Source organism: Bacillus rossius, chromosome 5 (genome assembly GCF_032445375.1).
Source record: "Bacillus rossius redtenbacheri isolate Brsri chromosome 5, Brsri_v3, whole genome shotgun sequence".
Taxonomy (NCBI): domain Eukaryota; kingdom Metazoa; phylum Arthropoda; class Insecta; order Phasmatodea; family Bacillidae; genus Bacillus; species Bacillus rossius.
Genome location: NC_086333.1, coordinates 84,470,121 through 84,488,245, shown reverse-complemented (window position 1 = coordinate 84,488,245; position 18,125 = coordinate 84,470,121). Strand labels below are relative to the sequence as shown.

Sequence of the window (18,125 nt, the reverse complement as noted above, 5' to 3'; positions counted from 1 at the left end):
AATATCTGTAATGCTGGAGTGAATGTACAAGATGAATGAATACAAATTATTTCATTTTCCTGAACAGTCTTTATTGTCAACTGTGCTATCAACAACACTGATCAGAACTAAAACTTTGGCTTGAATGTACGTGACAAAGCCATTTTTAAAACTTGTTTAAATATGGCAACTATACGAAATACAGTTAAATTTATTTGTGTGTATTGGGTGGTTGGTATTTTTAAATGTAATCTTATTTATTTTAGTTCATAATCTTGTAAATTTTTTGAAGTTTAATTCCATAACATGTCCATATAAGTAGATACTTTTACAACATAACAATCACAATAGTTTATGAAATGTTTCTCTCCTTGTTTAATCACATGTACTAACTACAATGTGGCAGAGTCAACGCTCTCGCACGGATCCTGTCCGTCGGACTCCTCGTAGCCTGGTCTTGCGTCTTGTGCCCTTCTTGACTCTTGCGACAGCTACCACTAGCAACGAGCCTTGCTGCTCTGACATGCGACTTGGCAACGAAGCGAGAGCAAACAATGATGCTATGTTAACACAGTTGCCGGCCCTGTCCCAGAAATGAATGTGGTTTTCTACTAAGTGCTTCTAGTGTTACTAAGTGCCTTTACTTGCCAGCTTTCATATTATTTACTTCCTTAGAAATTATATTTGTAAAATTTTCATATAATTATTTGAGAAAACCATTTTTATTTATTTTGAAAATAACATTACATTCATTGAGACCAATTTTTAATCATAATCAGTAACATGAGTTTAAATTCAAAATTTAAAACTTTGGAAGTTCAAAATACATAACCTGTATTAGAAATGTGCACTAATTGATGGCAGTAGTATGTTTTGGCTGTTGGTAGACACATTTGGTTTGAGCTTATTTGAACACTTAAACGGTTTAGCTTTTTTGTGCATGTTTTTGCCACAAGGGGAAAAACTAACGTTGGCATAATTGTAGATGAGGTGGGGCAATTAAGGTGCAACACAGTACAATGTTTCAGATTGTGACTTCTTTGTTTGGTAAGCTGTGATGTTAACTGGCGTGCATTGTTCTGATTGGTGTATCAGGTCTGTCGGAAGATCTCACGAAAAACAAGTACACAGCAAAATGATAGCGATTTAACTGCACTATACCTAGTGGCTTGTATCCACACACTATTCTTATGAAATAGTAACATTCGAGAAAAATAAATGTGTAATTGCACTAGATCTTAATGCTGCATAAAATAACAAGGCACGCATGACTTGCACTGTGAACTGATAGTTATACAAAAAAGTTTGCTCTTAGTAGTATTTTACCTGCAACTATGTATCATCATAATCTCGCTAAAGCCATGATTGTGTAAAAATTTTAAAAATATTAAATTTTTATGCCATTATAATTCATTGGAAAAATCAAAAATAGCTTGTTCTCAAAAACATCTAAATTATGTCCCATACACCTTTGCATGTGTTTACATGTGTGTATCCCTTTTACAAATACGTACTCTACAAAATTTCAAACATAATGTTTTAGCAACAAAAAAATTGAAGAAATCGAAGTTATTATGTTATAGAAATTTTGAGTTTACGATATCAATGCTCCTAATGAGCAGACTGAGTTAAAACAGAAGGGTTCTGTTGGCTGTGGAAGTCGTAGACAATGAGTTGGGCTCCCGTCGCCACACGCCGCGACAGCCGCGTGCCAGCGACTAAGGTGACTCGGTGGGGTGGCCACGGAACCACGGGACAGAAGAGCGAAGAGGAGGTGAGGAAAGGAGGAAGGGAGGGAAGCTGACTGGACGTGTGTAGCCGAGGAGGCGTGCCCAGGAGTGCAGTCACTCTGCAGTTGGCGCTAGGTCGCTGTGACAGACAGAGCTAGGTCCACCCAACGACCAGCTCCTCAAGTTGAAGGGGCATGAGCGTTAGGGCTGTTCTGGGCATGTAAAGCTTGGACAAACTGCTCCTAAAGGAGCTTCTGGCACCTGCGAAGAAGGGACAGCGCTTGGTTGTTTCTCTCGGAGGGACCGGCACGAATCGAGGGCACCAGAAGGTGAGTCGAAGCCAACTGCAAACAGGGAGCTCTCCTCTCGAACTGTTCCCTGCGTTCTCTCGTGGCCGCCGCGACTCAAGCACTGCGCTGGCGATGGCCCCAGCTGCGGCAGTAGCTCCTGTGTCGTGGTTCCACCAGACGCTGACTCGAGCCCTGGGCAGTGGCCTGGCGCGCTCTCACACGCTCTGCACTCTGCACATGGACCAGCGACGCTCGGCAAGTCAAGTGGCGGGTGTTGGGACACGGGACGTTCTCAGAGACCGACTCATCTGCGAAGCCATCCACGGTGCTAACTAAATAAATTATAATTTAAAGTAATCTACTTAAAAGAGTCCAAAATTAATTTTGTAAGCATATTTGCTCAGGTTTTCTCTAATAGTATGTGTGATTGTGTTGTTTTAATCTGTACCAACTGGAAAACCTGTCTGCCAAAAAACATTGCCCAGTCAAGCACAACTAAGTGAGTCAGCATACTAACCACTGTAGTGTCTGCCGTAGTTACTAATGGAGACTCGTGTCTGATCTTGTACACTATCTACGCACTGTATTCACCAGGGGCCTTAAGACATTGTAGTAATCATTGCGTGTGCGCATCTACGTCAAAATATTGTATCATCGGTCTCAGTGTGGCATATCAGGTTGCCTTCTAAAGGTTCTTTTTGACCATGTTGCTTTTCTGTCATGGTTTTACTTTGAAAGAAGTAGTAATTTTGTACAGAATGAAAACTACAGCAGACACAATGGCACATATCTAACTTGAGGTCCTGGGTTGTAATCCTGGGCCTTGTGCTACTGTCAGGTACACAATTAGAGAAGATGTGGTCTCCACCCGTTAGACTGCAGACTCCACAGCCCATTGAACACATTGTAACACACGAGCGAGGTTCTTTAGAACATTTCTCTGAGTTTTCCCGCTTTGCCTGTCCAACTGAACATTACTTTCCTGTCTCATCAACCAATCTTGCAAGATAACTTGATATATTAATCTAAAAATTCATTTCAACCATGCATAACATGTTAAACTGACTATAAAATCCATTTCCCCATAAAGCACAGTTTGTACTATCATTTCCTTCTGTGCTGTGTGGCAAGGCTAATGTCTGCAGTTTTGAAAAACTTCATTTGAAACAATACATTGTTAATTCATTAATTATTTCTCTTACATTTAATGGCAGATGGTTTTCAGCTACACAAGAATTTATCATTAAAATACAGGCTGGTTTTATGACTAAGGGGGAACACACTAGAATTAAAAATTACTGAACCACTTTGATAACTGACATTTACACAGCTTCCTGTGTTTTCCAGGTTTTGAAGATACTTTTCAATTCCCTGAGTGTTTCCTGTTTTCCAGATTGTCCCTGTCTGTGAGAGCCATGATTGGGCTCGTGCATGATGCAGTGTCACCACATGAGGTACATAAAGTGAAATAATATTCAAACAAAAAGTTATATCTAAATAATGCAATAATTTTTCATTTATTTCTTCATTTGCAACAACTATTGTTCCTATAATGCATCTGTGTACATGCTACATGATTTATGAAATATGCCACATACCGTATTAATGGTATGTTAGGGTATCTGGAGAGCTCCGTAATTAACATCCAAGTATCTGCAAGTTACGATTTACAGGAACATAACCATTTATTTCAGCAGGAGCTTCTGAACTGTTAAATTTATATTCTGTGGACAGTCACGTTAAAACTACTACCTATTAGTGAATTTAGGTTTTTTTTCCATACAGGGATCAATATGTACTTCAGAAATGGCAAACTGGATTTAAAATAAAACTAATGTAATAATTTCACAGTGGAAATGCAACGGAGGAAAAGAAACTGTTTTCCCGGACAAGCAAAGTATAATTATGGAAGACATGATGTGAGTGAGAAAGGCTCATGTACTGCTACCTTAAAAGGCATTGCAATAAACTCAGCACCCGGCTGTCGCCTGCTTCCCCTGGAGTCCACTCGCCTGCCACTTTGCAGCGCTTTGTTCCTGGACTTATGTTATTCAAAATAAACCACTTGTTTTGGAAATTCCTGTCATCCATTACATTTATGCCATGCAATTTGCAAACACCCAGTAATGTTCATCCTCCGCTGTGTGATGTACGTACATTTTCAAACGGTAAACAAAACACTATACAGTAAAACCTCTTAAGAAGATTCCAATGAATAAAATTTCCTGCATAAACAATTTAGCACCCTACCTATTAATACATACAGTTTTACCCGTTTTATAAATTTTCCCTGTTATTAAGTATAATTTCCAAGAACCTTGAGAAACTTCGTAACAGAGCTATACTGTATCAGTTAAGCAGCATAAATAAAACCAGTAAAGTATTTATCATGAAGTAATAATCAATAAATTTGATTTCTGTTGCTATTTTGTGATGCTCATCAGTGACCTAATGGGCAACCAGCAACCTCTAATCCCCGGAATCAACAGCCTCTCAAAGAAGGATTCACGCTTGCATACTGTTTAACAGATCACAGAAGTTTCTTGAAATACACTATATGCAACTGGACCGAGACTCCGACGGTGTTGACCTCAGATGGAGCTGTGAAACCTGGTGGAACACGCTATCCGTTGCGATGGAACTAGTGACTGTGTTCTTGGGTGTTTCAGTTACTTCATGACTTTGTGTCACCTTTATAGTGTATTCATGCATCTCCGAACACTACTGCGTCGCCTGCCGTTCAAACTACACTGCTGTCTTGAGCTTCGCGATCAAGGGCGTTGGGCCACAAGTCTAGGGTGAATGTTTTCAATCTTTGTGTGTGTTGCCTCATGCGCTCCTCTGTTGTGTGCCCGTACAATCCAGAGTCTGCGATGTATTTAATGAACTGTAATAACCTCACCATTTTCATCACGTAGTTCTGAATTCTGACTACCACTCTGCACCAACTAATTATTTACAAAGTATCAATTCAATTCTGCTTCCGTTGCTGTCTGCAGTACGATGTCAGATTCTGGATGGATGTGAGTTTCGCGACTTGTGTTGATTGAAACCGTCAACCAATCACAACCATCGTTTACCATTCCGGACACATTCCCCATCACCTCTTTCAGGAATCACAGCATACAATAATCTTGTGTAATCTTTTTTTTCAAATAATAATTGTTGCCTAACAATCTTCTGCATACAACCCAAGCGAATGTCTCTACTTGATGAAGTATGCACCATTATTTTTCCGGTGATTTTATCATCTGATCGGAACTTCGGAACCAAACACGATAGTGAGAGTGCATTTGTAACTAAATGGGGTCTCTCAACACGCATGTATTGAGAATGCGCTTACAGGCATTCAACCACGAAGAATGTTTTTGTCTGCAAAGAGCATACAGGAGTGGGGAGTGACTCGAGGCAGTGACACTTGATGGTCATTCCAAGGCTGTTGTCCAGAGCTGACGTGACTGCGCGACAGCAGTCGAGGGTGTGTTCGGCCCCGCCCACACAGCCATCGTGCGAGTTCAGTGTCTGCAAAATATAATTAAATGCTAATTACTGTGGGTGAAACAGTAGTAATCTGGGAAGCTGAGTATTTCACAGGAGTAAGTGGGAAGTGTTCATTGGCGGAGCCAGAGCTGAGGTGCCCTCGGGCAGTCTCGGGAACACGAGCGAGTGGACGAGCCTCGCAGAACATCGCGGTGCTAGCGCGGGAGAGCCAGGTTGACTTCGGGAAGCTGCCAGTTCCCCCCTTCCCCCCGCCCAATTGCCAGGGAAAACAGTTTCAACCCATTACAAACCATTTCTCACCTAGAAATTTTATATGTCCAGATTTAAAAACAAAAGCTCTTTAAATGTGTATTAAAAATAATATTATTTAGAATCAGCCATAATAGTTTTAAAAATATGAACAAAATAAAAAGTATTCAGATGTAAATAATTTTTCATGACAACCGGTTCTTGTGGTGACTTCCACTGTGGATCTGAATAACTAGTGGCACCGACCTCGGAGTGGCCAGGGCGTGGCGAACATGACGGAACGGCGTGTTCCGAGGTGGACGCGGCAGCGACGCCCTCGTCTGCGCAGCGCTGGCGAGTTGTGCCCCGCGTCCCGCTGAGTTCGCAGGCACGTCGCAACACTGGGTGAAATAAACTCCGTAACTTGAACATCATTTATTCGCCTCGTTTCTCTGCCAGGGTGTCAGATTTCGTTACATATAAACATTTTCTAAACAAGCATATAACAACTCCATTGATAAATCCTTTTTTTTGCCATGTTATATTTTGATATATAAAAACAACGTTTTGTTTGATATACACAAAGCATGTAACATTTTATGGACATTTCGTGCATACATATTTCTTTATGCAGTATATAAAATCCATTCTTGTTTCCAACTTTCATCAACTTTCATCTTTTTTTATTTAAAATCCCCACAAATCCAATACCTGGTTTTCTGTAAAATTAATTTTTTTGTTATAAATAGCTATTTACAACTCTGAGAACACAGGCAACAATCTAACGAAACAACTATAATGAAAATTACAAATGTGACATTTTTTCACATTCCAAAGTCTAAAATCTTTCTGTCTTCCAACAACAATATTTAATTTATTAACATTTCTAGAGCATATAAGGGATATTTGTCTTCTCATGTGTGTTACAATGATTATAATGATTCTCAGAAAATAAGTATTTCCTGCAGTGTGCTGCCTTTCCAAACCAAGTAGCTACTTCGTGTGTGGAATGCAAGATGAGGTAATTCCTAAACTTGTGAAGCATGCTCAAAACTTGAGCCACTAAAGCACTATACACATGTTTTGAATAAACCATACTTGAAGCAACATAATTTTTGCTGTAACTTAAAGATCATGAGATACAAGATTGGTTTACAAAGCAACGTTACTCTGCTAATCAAAAATAATTTCACACAACAAAAACTAAAATTGTATTATATAAGATTTAAAGCCATATTTAAAAAAGATTTACACTACTAATGTTATTGCTTATTAATTCTTATCACTTATTGTATCTGAGTGATGGTACAGTAAAATTTCAAGTGAAAAATATTTTATTACTGGAACTGTCAAGGTTTTTGTAAAAGCCACCATAATTGCAAGATGAGTAAAATTCACATCAAAAGTGTCTTCAGTTAATTAAATTTTAAAATGATGAGTGAAATTTTTATTAGAAGCTGCGTCTCATTCAGCAGTTTTGCACACAGCAACCGGACATTTCAGCCAATGCAAACTCGAAGAAAATATAATCTCTTTTAGGGTTTAGAGCAACAGAGTAGTTATCACTGCAAATGAAGGGCGCAGTTGGTATGTGGTGGTGATGCACGGACTAGTGGAGGGGAGAAGTGTCTGAGCTGACCAAATGTCAACGGTAACGTTGCTACGTGAACGAATCATGCCCACACAAGCTGTCCTGTGTACAGAAGTACAGAACATACAGTTATTAAACACTTGCAACCATTTTTGCTCCATTCATCATTTTATTTTTCTCTGTTCAACTAATTTTCATAGCTAGCTAACTCTGGGAAACACAAATTATTTATTTTGTTTTACGTGCAACTCCTCGAGAATTATCTATACGTGGAACTGCATGTGTAGACAGATATGAGATGTTTAAAAAATTATTTTCATTTGGTGAGGAGTTGAAGGTGGGTTTGAAATATTTCTGCACCAAACTGTAACAATAGTAAATAGCTGACAGTTTGCAACTGGTCCATGCTCCACTTGTAGCCACAGCAGCTTGCGAAGCGCGGCCTAGCAACCAACACGCCCCAGTCGTGGTCACCCTGACCGCTACGCAGGGTTGAGACGCACTACACCTTGTTGCACAAACATCTGGCGTGTTCCGCTCCAGAGCCCTGCTGGATTAGCGATTTGTTGGATAATGAACTTCAGTTTAGTTTCAATGGGAATACCAAAGAAAAATAAGCACAGAGTAAAGTGGTATGTATTTAAAACCAATTGTAATAAGCTGCCTTGGAGAGAATACAGATCAAACAATCATAAGGGAGATGTACATGTGAAATTTGAAGTGTAAACTGCTATACAACAGGAAACACAGCAGTGCCAGTGGCTGATTGCGCAGCTGAGGTTAGCAGCGGGAGTGTTGGCCGCTTGACTGTACACCCTTCACTGTAGGAAGGACCAAGTCTCTTTCGCACGCGACTGTTCCAGAGCTCTGCACTGGCTTTCAGTCTGCCTCGCCGTGCTGACGCGGCTGAGAACCTGAGATGCAGGCCGACTAGCAGTAGTGGTTGTTGGTGGGGCGACGCGAAACCTGCACGAAGGAAGCTACATCTGATCGCATGAAAGACTGCGTCGGGCTGCGCGTCTCGCGGCAGGCTGCTGGGAGCTGGAGGGCGCACCAGTCGCAAGCTGTGTGATGCCGGGACACGCGCGTGGTCTCACCGTGCGGCTAGGTCGCCACCGCGCGTTCGCGAGCCCGCCCGGCCGGGAGCGTGTAACTCACCCACAGTCTCTGCATGCACATGTTTAGGCTGACAGCTAGCTACTAATGTCTGAGTTATGCTTAGTTTTCAAACTATACAACCCAGGTGGAAAATGAAATATAATTTACACTTCAGCTACGTTGTCCACACATTATAACACTTCTATTCCTACAAGTTTTCGATTACAATTTTTTTGTTATATTTTATGTCTTATCTCATTTTTCATTCTTCTAAATTAAGTTTTTTGAAGAAAAATATATTTCTTGGAGAACGGAAAAAACCCCTGGATCGGATGTAAATATGAGTGAAAAGTATGTGAGAAATATGTGTTAGTATTATTAGTAGATGTGAATCAACTTTTGTGAAGTCCGTCCTCACGAGCCAGCACACGGGCTGTGTGAGGAACTGAGTGTGCCGCCAGACACACTAGCAGACAGAGGGAAACCAGTCTTTGATATGATGATCTTTGCCGTAGCTCAGTTTCTCTGTCGGATGTCTAACATCTAAAATTCATAGTTATTTCAAAGGAGCAACTACAGTTTACATGTATCTTAAGGTAATTTAAAATTATTTATCGCACAGGTGCATTTTTGATCATGAATATTTATTAGGATAGTTATTATTACTTTTTTTTTTTAAAAATGAGTAGCATACCTTCAAGAGACTCGTCTGGTTGTTAATGTAATGAAGACGATTCTACTCCGTACATCAACATTCTAGTGATACTTAAGATTTCTGTCTTCTACAGTTTATTTGGTGACACCATTTAGAAACAAACTTAACAAAGAAAACAGAACTCATTATATGCTATGTATATTTTAGGCTTGTTAACAGAACAAATTGTTCGAACACATTCTCAGACTTGGTACGTAAAATAAAATGTTTAATGCTTATAATTACGGGAGCGGGGGATGTTCAAATAGTGGTTATTACTCACTTAACAAAGACTGTGTACAACCTTTACGCCATAGTTTATATATTATAATGTGCGTGTTTGTATAACGTATGATTCATAGTGCTTTCTGTGACAAGATGCTGACTGCCTACGGAGGCGACGCGGCGTCATCCGGAGACCACGGCCGAGCGAGTGGCGTGCTGCGGAGGACGCACACATCACCGCGTTACAACTTCTAAATAAGAACACATGTCTCGGAGTCAAAATGTACCAGTGACAAGTTGCGACTGTGGAAGGATATGAAGTCCTGGTGTAAAGAAGTCTTCATAAATTCAGTAGAAGAAAGGTACAGGACAAGTGAAGGATCATTCTAACACTATGTAATCGTTTAGCACCACTTTAGCTTATTGTTTGTGTGAGTTGAAATGTTTGTTAGCGTAGCGTAGTTCCTCCGTGCGTCGCGCGGATGGCAGCACGGCTCTGCCTCCCCTAGCTGTCGCGCAGCCGTGCCGAACCAAGGACTGAGGGAAGGCTCAGAAACTTAACACATACTTAATGTTTGCACTGATTGTGGTCGTATACATAGTTATTATTGAGGTAATGGCAACTATATATTAAATTAAGTAATTTGCATCACGTAGGCACGAAAAAATCAGCAAAACAAAAAAAAAATCTGTATAATACTCAGGTACACAAAATGTTAAAGAATAAATTGAAGATCCACAATATTTGCTTTGTTTTTACAGTGAGAATATTATATGATCCATTATATTAACATGCTGAACTTGATAATATTAATAGTCATTCAGATACTTTGAAAATTTCTTTCTTATTTCAGCTAATGGGAATAATTAAAAAAAGAAAGAATTCTGAAACTTCTTCAACAGAACATTTTATCACAAAACTAATTAAATTTACTCTATGTATAATACCTACACATCAATTGTGCAATATGTCACATACATCACACATGATTATCAACATACTTAGTGCCTGCTTTAAGTATATACTTTTGGACGTCTCACCGAACTACAATGCAAATAGCTACGTCTGCAACCGAGGAGAACAGCGACACCTCGAACCACCAGCACAGCCACCGGAGCAGTTAGAAACGACACGATGTGACCGTCGCGGCCACGAGCACGCCTCACCCGGTAACTATAAGGCTTTATCACAATGCTCGCAAGTTATAAAATTAAAAAGGTCGACACGAAACCGTCCCGTCAGCTTCCCATCGTTTATTTCCCCACCACCAAGCCGTCAGGGTGTACACAGCCTTACTACATAATGTACGTACATCATCGAATTCTGTTTAACATGAAAATCCGTTAGGTAACACTATTTCATATCAAATAAAAAAATAAAACACAAGTAATTCTCACTATGCGTTTCCCCAAACAAGAGTAAAACTACGGACTAAAATGAACGTGACGGTATGACGTAACAACGAGTGATCCGTATCGCCGGTCCTTGCCACCATACAGAAGTGTAATAGCAGTCCGAGAAGAGTCCAGGCGGGGCGCATGCGGGGCGCCGAGGCGGGCATCAGCACCGTCGAGGGGCAGGCGGACAGGGCGGGGCGAGGCTCGGGACGCAGCTCGCTCAGGTTAGCGAGCCCCGCGCAGTAGGGGGCGTGCTGCACGGTGTCCGGGGGGCGCGGCCCCTCGCACCGCCTGCGGCACAGCGGGGCCCCCGGCGGGCCGCAGTGCGAGAAGCAGCACGAGGCAGGCCCGTACGACGACTTGCTCAGCTGCTCGCCCGTCTCCGGGATGTGTGGGTCTGCAAGCAACACACCGCGACTCTAGTGGAGCAACACACCGAGACCCTAGTAGAGCAACGCATCCGGGACCCTAGTGGAGCAAGATATCCGGGACCCTAGTGGAGCAACGCACCCGGGACCCTAGTGGAGCAACGCACCCAGGACCCTAGTAGAGCAACACACCCGGGACCCTAGTAAAGCAACACACCCAAGACCCTAGTAAAGCAACGCACCCGGGACCCTAGTAAAGCAATGCACCCGGGACCCTAGTGGAGCAATGCACCAGGGACCCTAGTGGAGCAACGCACCCGGGACCCTAGTGGAGCAACGTACCCGGGACTATAGAGGAGCAACGCACCCCGGACCCTAGTGGAGCAACGCACCCGGGACCCTAGTAGAGCAACGCACCCGGGACCCTAGTAGAGCAACACACCCAGGACCCTAGTGCAGCAACGCACTCAGGACCCTAGTGGAGCAACACACCCAAGACCCTAGTGGAGCAACACACTGGGACCCTAGTGGAGCAACGCACCCAGAACCCTAGTGGAGCAACGCACCCAGGACGCTAGTGGAGCAACACACCAAGACCCTAGTGGAGCAACGCACCCGGGACCCTAGTGGAGCAACACACCGGGACCCTAGTGAAGCAACGCACCCAGGACCCTAGTGAAGCAACACACCGGGACCCTAGTAGAGCAACGCACCCAAGACCCTAGTAAAGCAACACACCAAAGACCATAGTAAAGCAACGCACCCGCGACCCTAGTGGAGCAATGCACCCGGGACCCTAGTTGAGCAACGCACCCGGGACTATAGTGGAGCAACGCACCCGGGACTATAGAGGAGCAACGCACCCGGGACTATAGAGGACAACGCACCCCGGACCCTAGTGGAGCAACGCACCCATCACCCTAGTGGAGCAACACACCCAAGACCCTAGTAGAGAAACGCACCCGGAACCCTAGTAAAGCAATGCACCCGGGACCCTAGTGGAGCAATGCACCCGGGACCCTAGTGGAGCAACGCACCCAGGACGATAGTGGAGCAATGCACCCAGGACCCTAGTGGAGCAACGCACCCGGGACCCTAGTGGAGCAACACACCTGGGACCCTAGTAGAGCAACGCACCGGGACTCTAGTGGAGCAATGCACCCGGGACCCTAGTGGAGCAATGCACCCGGGACCCTAGTGGAGCAATGCACCCGGGACCCTAGTGGAGCAACGTACCCGGGACTATAGAGGAGCAATGCACCCCGGACCCTAGTGGAGCAACGCACCCGGGACCCTAGTAGAGCAACGCACCCGGGACCCTAGTAGAGCAACACACCCAGGACCCTAGTGGAGCAACGCACTCAGGACCTTAGTGGAGCAACACACCCAAGACCCTAGTGGAGCAACACACTGGGACCCTAGTGGAGCAACGCACTCAGGACCCTAGTGGAGCAACACACCCAGGACCCTAGTAGAGCAACGCACCCAGGACCCTAGTAGAGCGACGCACCCAAGACACTAGTAGAGCAACGCACCCAGGACCCTAGTAGAGCAACGCACCCCGGACCTTAGTAGAGCGATGCACCCCGGACACTAGTAGAGCAACGCACCCAGGACCCTAGTAGAGCAACGCACCCAGGACCCTAGTAGAGCAACGCACCCAGGACCCTAGTGGAGCAATGCACCCAGGACCCCAGTGGAGCAACACACCCAAGACCCTAGTAGAAAAAATGCACCCAAGACCCTAGTGGAGCAACACACCAGGGACCCTAGTGGAGCAACACACCCAGGACCCTAGTAGAGCGACGCACCCAGGACACTAGTAGAGCAACGCACCCAGGACCCTAGTAGAGCAACGCACCCAGGACCCTAGTAGAGCAACGCACCCAGGACCCTAGTGGAGCAATGCACCCAGGACCCCAGTGGAGCAACACACCCAAGACCCTAGTAGAAAAAATGCACCCAAGACCCTAGTGGAGCAACACACCAGGGACCCTAGTGGAGCAACACACCCAGGACCCTAGTAGAGCAACGCACCCAGGACCCTAGTAGAGCGACGCACCCAGGACACTAGTAGAGCAACGCACCCAGGACCCTAGTAGAGCAACACACCCAGGACCCTAGTAGAGCAACGCACCCCGGACCCTAGTGGAGCAACGCACCCAGGACCCTAGTAGAGCAACGCACCCAGGACCCTAGTGGAGCAACACACCAGGGACCCTAGTGGAGCAACACACCCAGGACCCTAGTAGAGCAACGCACCCCGGACCCTAGTGGAGCAACGCACACAGGACCCTAGTGGAGCAACACACCCAAGACCCTAGTAGAGAAATGCAGCCAAGACCCTAGTGGAGCAACACACCCAGGACAATATGAAGTCAAAATGAGAATGACTACACCTCGTATGTATAACAAAACCTTTTTTTCTAAATGTAGTTAATTGCAGATTGCTCTATATTTTTTGGTTGCTTATGACTGGAAATTATGTGTGTGTACATGCACCAATTACTGTTTATTTTGCTACTTGAACGAAATAAAAAATAAATGTTGCCTTGCAATAGAGTAAAATGTGTTTTGGTAATACAAACAGGCAATAAAACCTAAAATAAGTGTAGACCAGTTGTGTTAGAAAACGTATCACCTCTTACTCTATCAGAAAACTAGTAGGCTGCATAGGTATTATTTAGCCAATTATTTATGGCTTGGATATTATGCCCTTCACATGTACATTATTTATACTTAAAGAACATCATGTTTACGTCAATTGTCATAATAGGTGATAAATTTCAAAATATCAAAACCTACATTTGACTATTTCATCCATATATTGGGTGAGTAACATTATTCAAACCAACAACTGACATTTCAGGTATCACTAGCTTTTATTTGTTAGTGAGGCAAGACTAGTGCCTCCCCTGCCTTTACTTCTTCTGTGATGTATACATATTTGTAGTTCAGTTCTTATTTTGAGTTTATATAAACTTACACTTGACTTTCAGTTAGCAGTATTTCTCAGGAGCCACTACTTTCCAGTTTCCACCTTTACCAGCATCTTGCAGAAATATTAACACTACAATTAGTATATTTCCACATTAGTTTCCATTTTTGAGCTATTTCCATGTATGAAGTATTTTCATTATCATGATTCTAATACCATAATTTATTTAACCTTAGATTTTGACAGCAGCATTTAGTTACAACTCCAGTCATATTTGTAAAACACTCCTTTACGAGATTAATAAGAAAAGAAACGTCAGTAGAACTTGTAAACACTTTTTTTTTTTTATAATTTTTTGTGTTTAGAAGAGCCAATAAAATATTTACCCACAATTTCCCTGGAGTTTATTGCTATCAGCTACCTATTAATTTTTATGAAAACTATGGAATCAATTTTCCATTTCATATAAAATATAATTATAAACGTTACCACACACTACTTTAAACTAAACAGCTTCTTAATTACAAATCAAGCCTCGTGATTATTGATAAATATATATAAAATTAATATATTTGGTGTCAAACAAGCAGGTAGCAAGTAAAATTATACAATGTCAACAGGAAAGCAGGAAGTACCTACTAAAGATAGAATTATGATTAATTAAAAAATCCTACAAACAATGTGAATTTAAGTAATCTGTGACTACTTAAAACAATATAGCATATTATTGTAAAGCAGATATCATAGATAATGTTCAAAAATACACAATATAAACATTAACTTATGTGTTAAATGTTATTCCATTTATTGGTTGTGAGCTATTGGTGCTGGTTGTGCTCCCTAGGGACAGACGCTCACACATGGCTGTTGCGTGCCGAGCTTGGTAGTGGCATACTCCACGCTCATGGGCAACCTCAACGTTTATGAATTTAATTTTTTTTAGGGTGAACCATATAATAATTCTAAGTATTTTTGTTTATTCTTAATATTTAATGTTAAATCTGAAATTCTTAAAACTTATATATGTATAGTGCATGACAGTTAATATGAACACTTGTATTCTTGCTGTGTGTTGTCCTTCAGTAAAGAAGTTGTTAAACATAGGCACCTAGTCGTCCTGACGTGTTGTCACGTGGAACACAGTACGTTTGAGCAACGAGCTGCAGAACTGAGTGCCGGCACTGACCGAGGCACAGGAAGGTGGGCTCCCCGGCGTACTGCGTGGGGTAGACTGGGGCTCGGTCCCAGGGAGGGGCGCGGTCCCCCGGCAGGAAGAACGGGCAGCGCTGTTCCACTCGTTGGCAGTCGCTGCGGCAAGGCCTCACCCTCGTATCGCCCGAGTCCACGAAGTGCGGGAGCAGAGCGCCGCACGCCCAGCGCCGGTACGCCTCCTGCCACACCCCGCACGCCGTGAGTCGCCGGCTCACTCAGCACATGCCATGCTTGTACCTGTGATACCTTTTACACATGTCACACAATACAGTACACGCCCGATTATCAGCCAAATTAAGTGGCAGGTCCACCGCGGATAGTGAAAATCACGGATAATCCGCAAAAGAGCCGAATATGGGAAACAAAAAAGGAAACATTAACTTCAGCTAAAAAATCTAAAAATTTATACACAGTAAAAGTTACAATTAACAGTAAAAATTTTTAAATGATGCTAAAATTTTAGTATTTTACTGAATAATTACGCATGCCAGCCTACTGTGTGAGTTCCGAGAAGGCCTGTGGGGTTTTACACTCGTTAAAATCTGCTCACTTGTAATAAAATACAGATTTACATATGTGCTGTATTTTTTCGCAGCATGCGCAGGTAACCCGCACCGCAGATTATCCGCCCGCGGATAATAGGGAGTTTACTGTACAAGCATTATACATTGTGTTATCTAGCCAAGGGTGACTGACCGGCACTGTGCCGGTCTGCTACGTGGAGTCTCGTGGGAGGCACCGTTCGGGCACATTACGAGTACCTGTGCAGCTAGGTGCTTGACTACTTGTATTCTGTAGCAATATGTGCTACTTGTTTTATGCTATTTGTACAACCAGGAAAATATTTGTAATGATAATTTTTACCTAGTGCATCGTGCTGACTCAGTGTGTTTTCCGAGATTCTACACTTTGGTAAAGCAAACAATATTCCTTCCACCGCCGGGAACTGAACCTGATTCGCCCTGGTGGGAAGCTTGTCAGATTTCGAAACACTATGCTCATGCTTGCATTATGTTTCTTGAATATTTGTTAAGACTGGCCAAGGAAGCCTTTTCTGACAATCTCTATCAATACAAGGAATATGTATAAGCTGCAGTTTTTTGAAACCAAACCCGTCAGTAAATCTTTTCGGAATAACAACTATCTCTAATCACACTTGTCTATGGTACAAATGAAGTGCAGAAAATTACTTAAGTCACAGTTTTGACATTACATACTTTTATATGTTCTTATCATTAAATATCAAACACGCATTACACTTAAACCCAGACATACAATGTATTGCAAGATTTTATAACATCAACAATTCACTTCACCAACTACATACTTATGCCAAGACACTTTAGAAAGTTGTGTTTGCAAACAAACCTTCCAAGAACTAAACATAAGTAGGTACTGTGTATTATATATTTATGCAATATAACCAAATATTCGGTCTACAGAACAAACAATCGGTTAATATAGACAATGACATATGCATGTGTTTAAACGTAGTACTCCAGCATACCCGAACATTTCTTGCAATTGTATAATGTAAAGAAGTAGTTTTACTGAAAAGAATAAAAGTTATTTAACACAAATCATCAAATTAGTAGTCAGACATATATCTGAACCGCTTTTACTATCAGTTTTCTTCTTTACTCATTACCAGTGTTGGCATGCTTAAGAGGTGGAATTATATGTTCAGGACCGTAAAATTGTCATACATATCAAAAAGTTAAAGTACATAAACTAAAATTTTTATTTTTTAAATAAAAAAACATAGCAATATCACAAAAAAGACACAATAACAATCTGACAAAGAATATAGACGACAAAAGGAAAGGGTATCGATTCATCGATTGATTTTAAGAGGGAGTGACACCTAGAATTATTTAACTAACTAAATATGTGTTGTTTGAACTAAAACTTCAGAGATGGCACTAGTAGTAAGTCAATGCAGATAAAATACTTCCCAAATTTCCTCGGTACCAAAATTTTCTTCCCCAAAAATTTCCCCAAAATTTTTGTTTCCCGGAAGTACCTCGAAATCAATATTTTTTCTTCAAAACCCTAATTTGGAAACCCCGAACTGCTATAGCACGTATTGGAATCAACACTGCCGGTTAACGAAAGTTTTTATTGGAATTTATTATTGTAAGGTTTACAATACATGTTGAAAAATGTGAATGGGTAAAGACAAGAACAAGAGCACATTTAAGAAGGACAGAAAAAGTAGTTAGCATGTTAGGAAATACAGGTAGTTACACTGTGAAATGTAGTGTTGACATTCTAGTGTGCATTGCATTGCAGTAAACATTACTTTTTTTTTTTTATAAACAATCTGTTTTTCACTTTATCACCAGGGTGCCAGTTATAAAAATAACTACATCTTCGGTACTTGCACATTGGTTCTGTTTGTTGCGGGCATGTTAAAAAAATTAAATTACCATGGCACGCCTGTCACACTATACCTACATATATATGTACATTGTTCATAGATTAAAATAAAAAGTTTACAGTTTTATTAAACAATACTGTTCACTTTAACAAAAACAATCGTTTAAGAATATTAAAAGGCACACATTATTCATTCGTTAACATTAAAATATAATTGTATAATGTTCTCTCATTAACATTTCACCTGTGTTTCTTATGCTGCTTCCACGCAAACAGAACCGCACAAGTATATTTCGTAGCTCCTTGTCTTCTTCCTAGATGGAGACACCAGCCCAGCTACGCACATGCAGTTACTGGCGGAGTCTTAGCAGTATCTGTGTTCGGGCGGACTTCTCAGAGTGCGACACACACCTACATTGCCGAAGCCACTTGAGTTGCTGATAACATTTTCCAAATAATATAAAACTGAAAAGAAAAAAACAACCCTGTTCACT

General features: G+C 42.0%; 1 protein-coding gene across 1 annotated transcript; it reads right to left on the bottom strand.

The window, feature by feature from the left end:
• Nucleotides 1-6,148: 6,148 nt before the first annotated feature.
• On the bottom strand, nt 6,149-17,058 carry LOC134532172 (uncharacterized). Its single transcript, XM_063368556.1, has 3 exons — nt 16,901-17,058; nt 15,227-15,431; nt 6,149-11,131 (listed from the first exon to the last, which is right to left on the bottom strand). The coding sequence occupies exons 1-3, from the start codon at nt 16,910-16,912 to the stop codon at nt 10,734-10,736; spliced, it is 615 nt and encodes a 204-aa protein (XP_063224626.1). The 5' UTR covers nt 16,913-17,058; the 3' UTR covers nt 6,149-10,733.
• Nucleotides 17,059-18,125: the final 1,067 nt, after the last annotated feature.